A 14,569-nucleotide genomic window follows, 5' to 3' on the forward strand; every position below is an offset into this window, starting at 1 on the left:
GCACTGTGGTTGTAGTAGGGAGCGGGTGCTGCTGTGGTCTAAACCACCGAGCCGCTTGGGCTCCCAATCGGAAGGTTGGTGGTTTGAATCTGGGGGTGAGCTCCCGTTGTTCTGTCCCAGCTTCTGCCAACCTAGCAGTTTGAAAGCACACTAGTGCAAGTAGATAAATAGGTACCACTGCAGCAGGAAGCTAAACGGTGTTTCCGTGTGCTCTGACACTCATCACAGTCCTCCATTGCACCAGAAGTGGTTTGGTCATGGCGGCCACATGACCCGGAAAGCTGTCCGTAGACAAACGCCGGCTCCCTCGGCCTGAAAAGTGAGATGAGCGCTGCAACCCCATAGTCGCCTTTGACTGGACTTAACCGCCCAGGGGTCCTTCACCCTTTTTACTGTGGTTGCCTGCAAGGAATTCCCACACGACAGCGGTGTTGCCAGCCTTCATGTCCCATTTGCAGACATCTTTGTAACGCAGCGTTGGCCTGGTGCCTGAAGCCAGCTTCCGGCACAGCACATCCTTGGGGATCCTGCCGTCTTCCATTCTGCGGACGTGACCAAGCCAGCTTAGACGTCGCTGAGACAGGAGAGGGAACATGCTGGGAATGTGGGCTTGGGAGAGCACATCTATCCTGCCATGCGATGCCCAATTTTCCTGACACAGCACATAAATTTAATAATAACCATAGATTAACACACCAGAATGATAAGAGGGTTTGTGACCCCCTTTCCCGCTTCAGTCATTTAAAACGAGCTGATGACACCACATTCATCCCTCTCGGCCCGCCTCGCGGGGTTGTTGTGCGGGCATGAGCTGGAGAGGGCGGGGGGGGGGGAAGCGCAGCTCCCGCTCCCGCCTGGAGCCCGCGGGGCGCGACGCAGCGACGAGGAGGCCCGGACGCCGCCGACTCCTTCGCCTTGTGGAGCGAAGCGCCTCGGTTCCTCGCAGGCCCGCTGCCATGGTAACGGCGTAGGGGCGGGACTCTCGGAACCGCGGCGCCCCCGCTTCCCTTAGGCCGCGCCCCCAGCGGCGCTCTGCTCCAATAAGAAACAAGCAGGAAGGACGGCCTTCTTCCCTCCCCGTCCGGCGGCCGCGCTTTGCTTCCGGGTCGGCGGTGCGCTGCGCCTGCGCGAGGCCGCCTCTTGACCTTTGCCCTGGCTGCGGCTCGGCGGAGCAGACGGAGGCCTCCTCGGCGCGCCCTCTCGGTTCTCCCGGCGGCGCGATGCCTCTGCACAAGATCCCCCCGCGGCTGTGGGACGCGCTGAAGCTGCAGCAGGGCATCTACGCGCGCCTGCCGGCCCACTACCTCCGCGCGCTGCAGGAAGAGGCCGCGGCGCCGCCCCTCGCCGTCCACTGGAGGCCCCGCGGCGCCCAGCACGTGCGGAACCGCAGGACCGGCGAGCGGGAGCGCGTGCAGGACGTGCCCGTGCCCGTCTACTTCCCTCCCGAGAGCCAGCAGGGCCTGTGGGGCGGAGAGGGCCTGGTGCGCGGCTGGCGCTACGCCCGGGGAGACAAGGTGCGCTGCCGGGCCGAGGGGGCTGGGGGAAGGCCGGGGGGCGCGGGCCTCGCGCGGAGGAGGAGGAGGAGGAGGCGGCGCCTGGCTCCAGGACCCGGGGAGCCGCTGCTGCCGGTCCGTGAAAGCGACGCCCCGCGAGGTGGACCCGCCGGGCGACGGGGCCTCCCGTTTGGTCTGAGCTTTCCCCTCCCAGCCGCCAGGATCTTGGCTGCATCTGCTCTTCCTTGTGTCCTCAGCTGGCCGCCAGGGTGAAGAAGATCTGGAAGCCGCAGCTCTTCTATCGAGATCTCTACAGTGAGATCCTGGATAAGAAGCTGACGATTACAGTCACCATGCGGACGATGGACCAGATTGACGCTGCCTACGGCTTTGATTATTACATCTTAAAGGTAGGTTTGTGGTGATAGCTTGACAGGCTGTTGTTCTGTCTGCAAGCGTGGGAAAGCCAATATGACAGCTATCAGATGAATACTTCATGGTGGCCTTGAAGGGTGTGGTGTGAAGCAGCCTTTGTGGGCCGCATCCCAGAGCTCTCCTTTGAGTGATGCAGGTCCTTCCCTGAACCATTTGACAGAAGTCCTAAGGACTGTAGTCTGCTTGCCATTGAAAGCCCCTCTTTGCCCTGAACATATCGGTGGAAACTGGTGACAAGCCGTTGCATCTTTCTCTGGCCTCACAGACCCCAAAAGCCGAGCTGTGTTCTAAACTGGGCATGGACCTGAAACGCACAATGCTTTTACGACTTGCCCGCCGGGACCCTTCCCTCCACCCAGATGACCCAGCAAAGAGGGAGGCTATATACGACAAATACAAGGTGGGTGTTTTCTTTTGCTTCGAGGGCTTGGAGGGGCCCATAAGTGGTCCGGTGGCAGTCCTGTGGGAATGCTGTAGGATCATTTCAGTTCCCTCTCAGTTCAGTTTGGTCCAGGGAGCTATTGTAGCGGGTGAAGAGGCAGACCTACAAATCAGGAATCCCCAGTTCAGATCTTGCAGTGTTGCTTTAAGGGTTACAAATAGGGTAACGCCTGCAGAATGCTTTAAATACATAATAGTAAATATTATTCCCCCCCCCCCCCAAGATGCCCACATTGGTTGGGTGATTGTAGCAGCTAATTTTTTGCTTTTGAGCCAGCATCCATCATAATCTGCAATTGCTGTGAACACCAATCATTCTTGTAGCAACACTAAGGGCTGTAGATTGGTTATGAAAGCTTTTCTGTGCTTGCGCCAATGCGTAAGGGCTAAGAGTCACAGCTGTGCTCTGTATTTCCCACTTCCTAGAACTTGGCTAGAGGGACACGTGGCACGGGTGGAAGTTGCATAGTTAGAGGGCAGAGGAAGGCCAGTATAACTGTCGTTGATATGCCTACAGATATAATGGCTGCTGTTACTGTCTTTCCACCCCAGGTAATGCAGAATCCAGTGGCATCTTGGGAAAGGCTGTAGTGACAAGGATGATAGAGCCCACATTTGCTTTGTATGCCCTGTTAGCAGCAGGATAGGGTTGGGAACCCCTGAAAAGCTGCCAGTCAGTGAACAATATGGTGGGCTAGTGGTCTGACGTGGTACAAGGTAGTTTTCAATCTTGCTGTCTTTGCTGCCTCTCAGTGAGTCTCTGTGCTGAAAGCTCACGCGTGTTACCTTTGCATGCAGGAGTTTGTGATCCCAGAGGAAGAGGCAGAATGGGTTGGGCTGAGTTTGGAAGAAGCTGTGGAAAAGCAGCGACTCCTGGAGAAGAAGGTGTGTTTTCACTCTTTGTGTTTGTGGCCCAATCCCAGTAAAGTATTGTCTCTGGAACATGCACCTATGCCCCTCAAAGCTGTGTAAAATAACTGTGCTTTTTGCTTTTATGCCAAGGTGCAATATATTCCATTGCTAAGGTTTGCTGTCTATGGGACTACATGGGATATGCTCCCTTTGCTTAGTTATGGAGGGGTGGGAGGCATCTTAGTCGGACTCTGCAGATGCTAGACTGGCTCCTGTAATCACTTGTATCCAAAATGCTGTTGATTTCTCTTGAGGGCTTCTGTGATGCTTTGGATCGGCTCATACATAACCCTAAGGCGTGTGTTACTTGGATTGTCCGAGCCCAGCCAGAGGCTTCACGTTAGTAAATCAGGGTTTGTTCTTGGGTTATAACCTGTGGTTAACATTGTCCATGGCTTTGTTTTAACGTGCAAACCTAGCCTTTGTGCAATCTGTTCTCTTCCTCATTGTGTCTTCCTTCCTGCCCCCAACCTTTCTCTCAGGACCCTGTTCCCTTGTTCAAAGTCTATGCAGAAGAACTGGTGCAGCAGCTTGAAGCACAGAAGCTTTCTGAATCGGCTGAAGTGCCGAAGGTCTAACAGGAGAATCAAGCACTGTGAACTTCTCTTTGGGCTTATGTTAAACAGACCAAGGGATGGAACTTTTCCCCTGAGAGAGCTGGATCCAGAATGGTTAAGTATGTGCTCACTGTCTGATACTTATCGTGTAAAGGCTGCTCTGCCCCCTGGACTTGGGAGGGAGGGGACTAGCTGCCTTGAGCTACTTCCTCACGTTCCATTCAGGATGCTTTTGCCATAAAGAAAAGGAGGAGGCTTTCAGTTCATGGCTTCCCAGCTTCTCCTGCATGTTGCTGCTCAGCCTCTACACCTGCAGCCACCATGTGGTCCGTGATCCCCAACTTTGAGGCTGGTCGCCATGAGAGCCTTTTGCCACTAGGCTTTGGAGCACCCTAGAATGCATCCCGCCTTGGAGTCCTCGGAGACCCTCAGGTCTTCAGGGCCAGACAGCAACATTTACAGCAGAATACAAAAGCCGTCGACTGACCTCTCTTGAGGAACAAGCCACATCCTGTAACCTTAATTAAGATCCAAAGCACAGCAGGGAAGAAAAGAATAAATGGCTTGTGAATTATTATTGAAACGGTGTAGTCACTTGTTCTTTTTAGCTGGAGTAAGAAACCAAAGGGACAAAAGCTGGAGCATTAGGAACTGGCTTGCTGTCTCCCCAGCTTGGAGGGCTGTTGCTGCGTGGCAGACCTCTGAGCCCCTGTGTCTCTGCTTTCTGGAATGTCCCTCAAGCCCAGTTAAGGCACATGCCTACCAGGACATGGTCTGGCTGCTTTGATGCGTAGAAGGAATACAATCCCATTTGCCCTCCCAGGCATGGACCAGGAAAGTGGCAGCAGCAGCCACTGGGAGAACGAGCGTGGGCAGCCTGGGCATCATCAAGGGGGGGGGGAGACGGCACGGCGGCTTTGTTTACATAGAGCAGCAAGAATTACTGTATGCAAACATCCGTTCCTGTCCTGAAGTCACCTGAGTTAAGCTTCAGTTGCCAAGTATCCTATGGCTCCTTAGTTTTAAATGAAAGAGCCACCTTGATGGGGCTGGCTGCAGTGTAAGGACTCATATTTATTTTAAAATTATACATCCCACTTTTCACCATTTTTTAGGGTGCAGAGTCACTTACAGCAATAAACTACACAGTATTCAAAATTTAAAATGTTAAAATTTAAAATCTGAAGAATTTAAATAGCATGTGGGCCTGAAAGTTTCTACTTCAAATCTTGCCTTGTAGAATGTGCTCTCTCTCACACACACAAACACACACACACACATATGTGCCACGTGAGGATAGTATAGCTTGCCACAAAAAGGTGTCATTGGCTGCTAGTCATGGCTCTGTACCACCTCCAGTATTGGAGATTGTTTGCCTCTTCCCCTGTTTGTTACACTTGTTCTTCTCCCCACTTTCCCCTTTATCCTCGCAGCAACCCTGTGAGAGAGTCACTGGCCTGAGGTCACTGAGCAATCTTTGTGGCTGAAAGGGAAATGGAACCCTGGCCACTCCAACCGCTGCCCCACCCTGGCTCTTGAGTAGCAGTTGCTTGGGGATGCCAGTAAAGAGTGCTGTTGTGATCATGTCCCACAGGCACTGCTTGTGAGTACAGGATGCTGGACTAGATGAGCCTTTGCAGCCGGGCTCTTCAGATGTGCTGATGTGAGCAGGACGGATAGGAGAGCTGGTGGAGTGTGGTAGCTTCTGCTTGCTGCCTCTGAGTGGCGTCTGCCAGATGCCTCGGGGAGGCACAGAAACAGGGCCTTCATCATGGGTCAGACTTTGCTGACTTGTCTAGCTGGTAATGAATGACAAGATACCTTGATATAAGTGTTTCTGAAGTCATTTTTGTTATGGTCATTACAACATAGTTGATACCAGGTGGAGGAATCCTGTCTTCTCGTTTGGAGCCTGCTATTGCCTCTGATGATTGCTGGGATGTTTTGGGGGCAGTCTGAGAAATAACAGCTCCAGTCTCCAGTTCTACCATCCTCAAATTCCCTGATGGCCTCAGCTGTCCTTTTCTGTGACTTTTCCAATGCCAGGCTATCTTTTTTGAGACTCTCTCTATCTCTGTTGCCATTGCCTGCTCCAGATTCTCCAGATGCTCTCTGGAACGTACCTCTCTGTGGCGTGGCTTCTATGGGTGGGAAGCCTCCTTGGAGAGCTGCTACTGCTATGGAGGAGGCTCTCTTCTTCTTCTTCTTCTTCTTCTTCTTCTTCTTCTTCTTCTTCTTCTTCTCCTCCTCCTCCTCCTCCTCCTCCTCCTCCTCCTCCTCCTCCTCTTCTCCTTTTCTTGGTGCAGCAGGTTCCATCCTTTGGCCTTTGCCTCCTCTCACTTTGCAGGAACTTACTTCAATGTTGGTTGCTGGCTGTTAGGGTTCCAGGTCGCCCTTCGTCTCATAGCCTTTGCCAGCCAAGGGCACTTCAGGGCTGGAAGATCCCTATCCTTGGGACTACAGGGGTGTGGGGCCACCAGACACCTGTGGGCTTTGGGGCGAGTCCAGAGCGATGCAGGTGCCCACGATATGCCCCTGTCCCGAAGGGGTCGCTGCAGAGGCCCATATGACAGCGGAGCCCCCATGGAGAGAGTCTCATGCCTCTTACTGGCCTTGTCTTCATCTGACTCCTTGGAGAAGGTGGCGTTTGGTGATGTAGCTCTTACACGCTAGACAGGTGCCAGCTTCACCATTGGTACAGCAGGAAGGAAGGTCCTATTCAGCCTGCAGTAAATTCCCGTGAAAGGCAAAAGCAGCTGATGCAAGAATAATTTCAATTCAATAGGACTGCCACAATATCCTCTCCCCCACTGCCCCGCCGCCTCTCGATGCTTTTCGCTGTCCCCTCTCTCTGCCTTCAGCCTTCGTTTTCCGCACAAAGATTCCTCGGTTTGGCGCAGGGTAGGGCCGCCCATGCACAGAGGAGTCCCATGACCGCGAGACGCTGTGCGCTCAGTTGCCGCGAGGAGCGGAAGGTGCCCAGATGGGGAAAGTGAGGTGGCACCTTCTTCCCACGGCATCGCGGGAGTTTGCTGCCTCTTCTGGCCTCGCCCTAAAAGCCGAGGGGGGAAGCGGTCCTGGGCGGGATGAAAGTGGCCTGTCTCGACTGTTTATCCGGCAATTATAAGTACATCAGTGGTGCCTACGGGGGCTGGTTGCCATAGTTACAATAGGATTTGAAGGACCATCATTTGGTCCTGGCCTCAGCCAATCAGGGCGAGGAGCCAAAGCTGCAGTATAAAGTAAAGATTGCCATCGTCTTCCAGCCAGTCCGTGGCCATGAAAGGCAAAGAGGCTCCCAGAGTGCTGGGAAGTGTTCCGGATGGGTCCTGTCATGGCGGACGGCGGAAGAACCAGCAGGAGGCCGGCGCTGCGCAGACAGCAGGTGAGACAATGGAGGCCCTTCCTCGGCCGCCATTGACTGCTCCTTCTTTCGCCATCGCCCCTCGGCCGCCCCGTCCCGCCCTGGGCCACCGCAAGCCGCCACCCCGCCCTGCCCCTCCACGAAACAAGAATAAACGGCGGACAAAGGAGTCCGGGATGGGGAAATATGGAGCTCCTCTCTCTGGGTTGCCTTTGTGGGCCTTTCAGATCGCATTTCGCAAAGCCAGCTCATTAGAAGCCCCCAGCTGGGCTCCTGCAGAGCGAGGTTAACGCCCCACGGCTGCCACCCACTGGCCCCTCCCCCCCGCAGGGCCACCATTTGCCGCAAAGCCACTCCGGCTCGGGAGGCGCCTTTCTCGGCAGGGGTGGGTGGGGGGAGCGCTGTGCCCAAATTCGCCGCCCTCCCCAGCCCCTTTCCTGGAGGTAATGTCCAAAGGCCTGCTTGGAGATCAAAGCCCCCAAGGGTTGTGGCAGGGTTTCGTGTTTGCTATTGTGATGGTGGGGGGGAGGAGGGGGAGGGGGCGCTGGGTGACAGCGTTAGGAGGGCGGGGGGCACGGAGGGAGCTCACCCCTGTCCCTGCTGCCACCACCCCGCTTGTGAATGCCTTGGCACTAACAGATGACCCGCCTTGCACCATGGACACGGCAGGGAACGAAGCCTGGTGGGGAGAGGGGCTCCAAACTTCTCCAAACTAACACAGGGTGGTGGAGGGTGTGTGTGTGAAAAGCAGAATTGCTGGAATCCGAGATCTGCCTGTAGTCGGTCAGCTTCTCCCAGCAGGAGGCTCTGAGCACCTTGTGAACCGTCCAGCGGCTCCTGTCCTTGTCTGAAGCTCACAGAGGCTTTCTTTGCCAGTCTGGTGGAGACAACAGGCTGTCAGTTTTCCTCCCCAAACCATGTGGCTGTGGGCTTAGGAGGAGGTGGGCACAAACTCTTTCCCACCTGATGGAAATAGTGCCCAGCGATTTCTCTCCTTCTGCCGGACGTGAAAGCCGCCCGCCATGTATCTTGGATGGGGAGGAATCTCACAGATGGCAAAGGGAACGCCGTTGCGTCCCCTTCAAAGGGACATTCTAGGGCGATTGTTGCATTATTAGGTGAACTCAAAGAAGAAAATCTTTTAATCCACTGTGGCTAATCCACTCTACTTTTGTTGGCCATGACACATTCAGCCCCAACAAAAGGTGCTTCAGGGTCGACACCGGCATACATAATGCATTTGTAACCCGGCTGCTCTGCTGTCCCAGCGGCAGATTGACAGCCCCCCCCCCCCCCCGCGCTCCACCGCCCCCTGGGGCTGGGACAGAGGCGCCGCCAAACTTTTATCAAGTTTTCATCTCTCGTTCCAAAGAGCTTTGCTTGGTGTGCAAGGAAATGAAGGACGCAGGGGGAATATCGGCACCTCACTCAAAGCGGAATCCTCTCTCCCGCTGGGCTTGGCTGGAGCGCTCGAGGGTGGGCAGAGTGGGGCCCACATTGCCTTTTGCAGGGGCCGCCAACAGCTGGGAGAGGAGCCAGGGGGCTTTGCCCAAAAGGGACCCTGGGATCTTGCCGCTGGTGCCATCAAAAGTCCAGCAGCCCATTCCCTGCCAAGCGCAGCACCACAGGCTTTCAGGTGGCAGCAGCAAAAGGATTCTGGGCACGGAGCAAGCACATTTTGGGCAGGGTGGGGGCAGGTGATAGTTGCGGGGGCTGCTGATCAGATTAAGCAGGGTGGGGGTGTTCACAGCCTGCGACCTGTCCCTCCTGGTCACTTGGGTCCCTCTGCCCCCCTTAAGCCTCGAGGAAGTGCCATGGGCTGTGTGCGGCTTCAGAGTGGGCAGGAATAGGGCGGCACAGTCCGTCCTTCCAAAGGAAAGGGGCAGCTGCATCTTCCCTGGCAAGGGCTCAGGAGAGGGCAGGGAAGATGGTCCTGGGAAGAAATGGGAAAAGGGGGTGGGAAGAGGGAGAGCCTGCAACCCCCCCCCCCAGGCTGAGAGGAGGTATGAGGGGCAGAAGGAAGGCTGGAGAGCTCAGCTGAGCAGCAGAGGGAGCTTCTTGCTACCAAGGGGGCTTTCACTATGTTTGCTGTACCTTAAATGCTATCAGATTTTATTACAGCAGATGCAGCTGTTCTCAACCTGCGGGTCCCCAAATGTTGTTGGACTACAACTCCCATCATCCCTGAGCTCTGGCCTTGCTAGGGGTGATGGGAGTTGTAGTTCAGCAACATCTGGGGACCCACAGGCTGAGAAAGGCTGCAGCAAGAGGCTTTTGGAGGTCCATTTCACCAGAGGAATATCATGATCATCAATTTATTTGTGTGCCGCCTTCTCATAGTTAAAACAATGCTCAAGGCGGCTTACAACATGACGAGATTTACAGAACGACCAACGTAACAAAAGTCATAAGCAATAAATAAAACACATCCAGAGGTACACAACCAAATGGAAAACATTTCCACATAAATCATAAAATCCAAAACTAAAAATACAACATTAATATCAATAACAATTTAAAATGACATAGATAAAAAATACATGCAGGTGTTGATGGCTCCCAGCCAGGAGGGCTCTGCTGTGTCACATCTGGGAGCAGCAATCCTTCTAAATCGCAGCTGCTGGAAAGTGCTGGAAGGGAGAGGGGAGTTGGGCTCAGGTCCTGCGCTGGGACTTCTGGTTGAGAACAGGATGCTGGGCGAGATGAGCCATGGGCCTGATCCAGCTGCACAAAGTGTTACTCTCAATGGCAGGTAAACATGATTAATATCAATATTCAATTCACACCCCACCATTGCTCCCAAAGGAGTCCAGGGCAGCCAACATAGAACCGGAAACCTCCTAAAAACGTCTTCAAAACATTCACTTTTCTCCCCACCAATGATTTCAGGGTTGCCAGGAGCAGCATCTCTCAGCCATCAAACGCATCTCTCTTGGAAGAGGGAGGCGGATGCACCCAGCCAGGCGGTTCTTCCACAAATGGGAATCAGTCGCTGCAAAGGCCCTGCCTGGGGTCAGTGCCAAATGGGCAGCCCCAGCTGTGGCCTCGCCCACTCAGGAGGGTCTGAGGTGGTTGGCACTGGCAGAGGGTCGTTTCCAGGTACTTGAGGCCAGGTGATTTAGGGCAAGGGTGTCCAAACCTTTTTCAAAGAGGGCCAGATTTGAACAAGTGTGAGGGCCGACCAACGTTGTTGACCTTTTTTAAGGATTGAAGTTGTTGAACTTCTTTTAGAATTTTACCCCAGGAAATAAACTGCCATAGGGGCCAGAAACGGACTTTGGACATGTCTGATTTAGGGCTTTAGATGCTAGGAATAGGACTTAGACTTAGTCCCAGCAGCCCTTTCAGGGCCAGTGACAAGGACATTATTTGGAGGCGGGGGGGGCAGCCCACAGACACCCCCTAACTGTGGGGGTGCTGCTGCTGCTGTGCAAAGTGCCCCCCTGCCCGTGTGCAAGATTTGGGCTAGTGGGCTGACTTGTTTTGCTTACACTAGGATCTCTGCAATTTTAGATGCATGAGTACGAAGTATCTCTAAATAGCTAAGAGGTGAGAAGGCGCCTCAGGATGCGGCCTGCCCATCCTGGCCTTCTGTTGAAGCTGCCCCCACCCCGATTCTGTAGAACGCTGCTTGGTTTTGCTCCCCCATTTTGCTGTGTCCAGCTCTGTGTGCATGCATGCCCCCCCACCAGCACGGGTTGGTGAGGAAGGTCCCGTGAACCTTCTGTCTCCCCACTCCTTTGACCTTGCACAGGTATCCTTGTATAGCCCAAATCTCTTGCCCTGCTGCTGATGCCGAGGGGCACTGATTTATGGGGTAGGGGAGCCACTGAAGGGCACAGTGGCTTCTTGCTCTTTTCAGTGTTTGGGGAGGGGGAGACGGGTGGGTTAATGCTGTGCAGAAAGGGGCTGGGAACAGATGTAGTGTATTTCCAAGATGTTCCCAAAGGGCTGGCAGGGCTTGTGACGGGTGATGCCACAAATGATGATGTAGAAGGGCACCAAGGCAGTCCAGCTGCCACACTCCCCGGGGATCTGTGGCCCACAGAGACAGACATTGCAAGTCTCCCGCTCAAGGCGCTCAGAGGTGTTATGGAGACTAATAAAGAATAACTGAGGCGATCTGTTATTTAAACAGACAACAGTCCTACTTTTATTGTTTGGATTTATATCACGTTTCTTCTGAGCAGCTAAAGGTGGTGCATGTGGTCCCCTCTGCAACGTTTTAACCTCACAACAACCCTGAAAGGTAAGTCAGGCAGAGGGAGGCAGTGACCAGGCCAAAGTCCCCCACTGTGCTTTGATAGCTGGGTGGGGAATTCGAACCCTGGTCTCCCAGGTCCTGGTCCAACACTGCTATAGCGCACAGTCTCCATGTGACCTCTCCACCTGTCTCTGCTGTGTGCTGCAGCATCCCAACCAAGGGGGTCTGTTGAAGCTGCTGGGTGGAAGGGAGACGCTTAAAAAATGCTTTTAAATGTCCTGGGAGAAGAGGAAAGTGTCTGGTCGCCGTGGCATCACTGCTGGTCCCCCTCTTTGCACCTTGGGGCAAATGGGCCCTTGGAGGGCCTCTGCAGCAGACCTTGATGTCTGCATGGGCAACTGGAGCAATGGATCCAAACTACAAGAAAGAAGATTCCACCTAAACATTAGGAAGAACTTCCTGACAGTAAGAGCTGTTCGACAGTGGAATTTGCTGCCAAGGAGTGTGGTGGAGTCTCCTTCTTTGGAGGTCTTTAAGCAGAGGCTTGACAACCATATGTCAGGAGTGCTCTGATGGTGTTTCCTGCTTGGCAGGGGGTTGGACTCGATGGCCCTTGTGGTCTCTTCCAACTCTATGATTCTATGATTCTAACTGGAGAGAGAGAAGCCACACGCCGTTTAGGATTTTCTCTGTAGGCGAAACTCATCACCTGGAATGGAGCCCACAAAAGAACCTGCAGCCCGTTCTGGGTTGGGGTCGTGGGGTCCTTTCCCCCCGGCTGCAAGAGGACAGCTTCTCTTAAGGTAATAGCAATCTTTGTTTTAAGTAATTGTAAGCTGCTCTTTCATGATGAATGTGACCTAGTCAACGCAATAAAACTAGTAAAAACGTCATTAGCATTTCAAGGAACGGATTGCTACAGCGGCACCTTGGTTCTTAAACTTTTTTTTTTAGAATACATTTTTATAGGCTTTTTTAACATACCAACAGTCATATAACATAACTTTTCATCTTACACAATGTTTCAGACTTCCATCAACACCTCTGATGATTTTTCGTTCTTTATCACTTATTCTGCATTTCTTAATTTCACTATTACTCTTAATTGTCTTTAACTAATAATTCTCCTCATAGTCTTCCTTGCAATATTTCAAATATTCCTCCTTACAAAACGTCTTGCAGTCCTACTAGCGTAATCTGTTCAGGACAATTACTTTCCAAGTAGTTCGTATATTTATTCCAGGTTTTGAATCCTTCCAGTTAATTTATCAAGTTCTGCATAGTCCATGAATTTCATCTTCCTTTCTTCTTCCGTAAAAGTTCATCCGTTCTGGGAATTCCTTTGACTCCTGAAACCGTTCGAAAACCAAAGCATGGCTTCCTACTGGCTGCAGGAGCTTCAGCGGAAGCTGCGTCGGAAGTTTGGCTTCCGAAAAATGTTTGCAAACTGGAACACTTACTTACAGGTTTGCAGCATTTGGGAGCCGATTTGTTTGGGAGCCAAGCCGTTTGAGTACCAAGGTACCACTGCACAGAAAATGCTCACATTCCGATGGTCTGTGTTAACAGCAGAGTTTTAGATCTCGAAGGAAGCAGGCAGTGCCTCCCGCTGGACTTGAGGGGTGCAGGTGCCCCCCCCCACTTCAGATGCTGCCTCCTGCCAGCAGGCATCTACCATCACGCGAGAGGCAGTGGACCTGGGAAACCCGGGTTCAGATTCCCCACTCAGCCAGTGCTTTCCACCCAGGGGTACTCAAGAGCACGCAGTAGTGGCACCTCTTTGTTGTTAATAAGAGTGGCACTCACTGTAACAACTTCCTGGCGAGTACCGGCACCTATTTTGCCAGAAAAAAGCTTGGCCATTGGGCGCAGGGGGTGGCCTTGGGGGCCAGTGCCTGCCCAGCTTACCTCACAGGGTTCTTGTGAGGGTGAAACAGGAAGAGCACCATGCACACAACCTGGAGCTCCTTGGAGAAAAAGGTGGGAAGTGCAGTCAATAAATGGATCACTATATAGCCATGGCCTGTCTGCCATTTTCATAGCAAAGTGGGGCTTTTGCTGGGTGCTACAGTCCCACAGCTGGGGGATTCTCAGGCAGAGGATTGTGCTAGTACAGCAGAACTGTACTAGCAAATTAACACTCCCAATTTTTGTGCTGGCCTGTAATCATGTGTAGAATGCAGCTCTGTGTGTGTGTGTGTAATGTACTGTTGTATCATAGAAATATACCATAGCGGTTCACAACAATTTTATTTTATTTTATTTTTTATTTTTTACAACAATTTTAAACCTGACAGCAAAATCATAAAAGGTTGACGGCAAGGGGAAGCCGAAAACGAAAGGTTCCCACAGTTGGCTTCTCCTGCAAGGTGGTCTTCCATCCTTGCGTTGGATCAGCGGGAGGGTGGAGCAGAGGCCCAGATGTCACTTCATTTACTGATTGAATTTATATACCGCCCAGAGGTCTCAGGGCGCTTCACTTGCGTGACGCAGGGGAGAATTGGGGGGGGGGGGGAGTCTTCAGGCGCTTCCTGTGTTTGCTGGACAAGCTTGCGGAGGCTGATTGAGTTGGGCCAGATGACCCTCCCAGCTCCATGATTCCCCCATGATGAAGGCGTGTGTGTGTGGATGGGGCTGGCTTGTTCCTTGGCTTGTGTGAACAAGCAGAGTTTCAGCTCACCAGTTTTTTGAACTCTGCTGAATGGCGGCTAACAAATTGAGGTTGAATCCTGACAAGACAGAAGTACTGTTTTGGGGGGACAGGGGGTGGGCAGGTATGGAGGACTCCCTGGTTCTGAATGGGGCAACTGTGCCCCTGAAGGACCAGGTGCTCAGCCTGGGAGTCAATTTGGACTCACAGTCGTCCATGGAGGCGCAGGTCAATTCTGTGTCCAGGGCAGCTGTTTATCAGCTCCATCTGGTACAAAGGATGAGACCCTCCCTGCCCGCAGACTGTCTCGCCAGAGTGGCGCATGATCTGGTTATCTCCCGCTTGGACTACTGCCATGCGCTCTACGTGGGGCTACCTTTGAAGATGACTCGGAAACTGCAATTAATCCAGAATGTGGCAGCTAGACTGGGGATTGGGAGCAGCCGCCAAGACCACATAACACCAGCCTTGAGAGACCTGCATTGGCTCCCAGTACGTTTCTGAGCACAATTC

At 53.1% G+C, this 14,569-nt stretch overlaps 1 protein-coding gene across 1 annotated transcript; it reads left to right on the forward strand.

Moving 5' to 3' along the window:
- Positions 1-1,102: 1,102 nt before the first annotated feature.
- MRPL28 (mitochondrial ribosomal protein L28) lies at positions 1,103-4,421 on the forward strand. The gene is made up of 5 exons (XM_083413920.1): positions 1,103-1,514; positions 1,751-1,903; positions 2,194-2,328; positions 3,168-3,254; positions 3,764-4,421. The coding sequence occupies exons 1-5, from the start codon at positions 1,221-1,223 to the stop codon at positions 3,857-3,859; spliced, it is 765 nt and encodes a 254-aa protein (XP_083270046.1). The 5' UTR covers positions 1,103-1,220; the 3' UTR covers positions 3,860-4,421.
- Positions 4,422-14,569: the final 10,148 nt, after the last annotated feature.

This window comes from Podarcis tiliguerta (genome assembly GCF_965153285.1).
Source record: "Podarcis tiliguerta genome assembly, chromosome: 14".
NCBI classification, from domain to species: domain Eukaryota; kingdom Metazoa; phylum Chordata; class Lepidosauria; order Squamata; family Lacertidae; genus Podarcis; species Podarcis tiliguerta.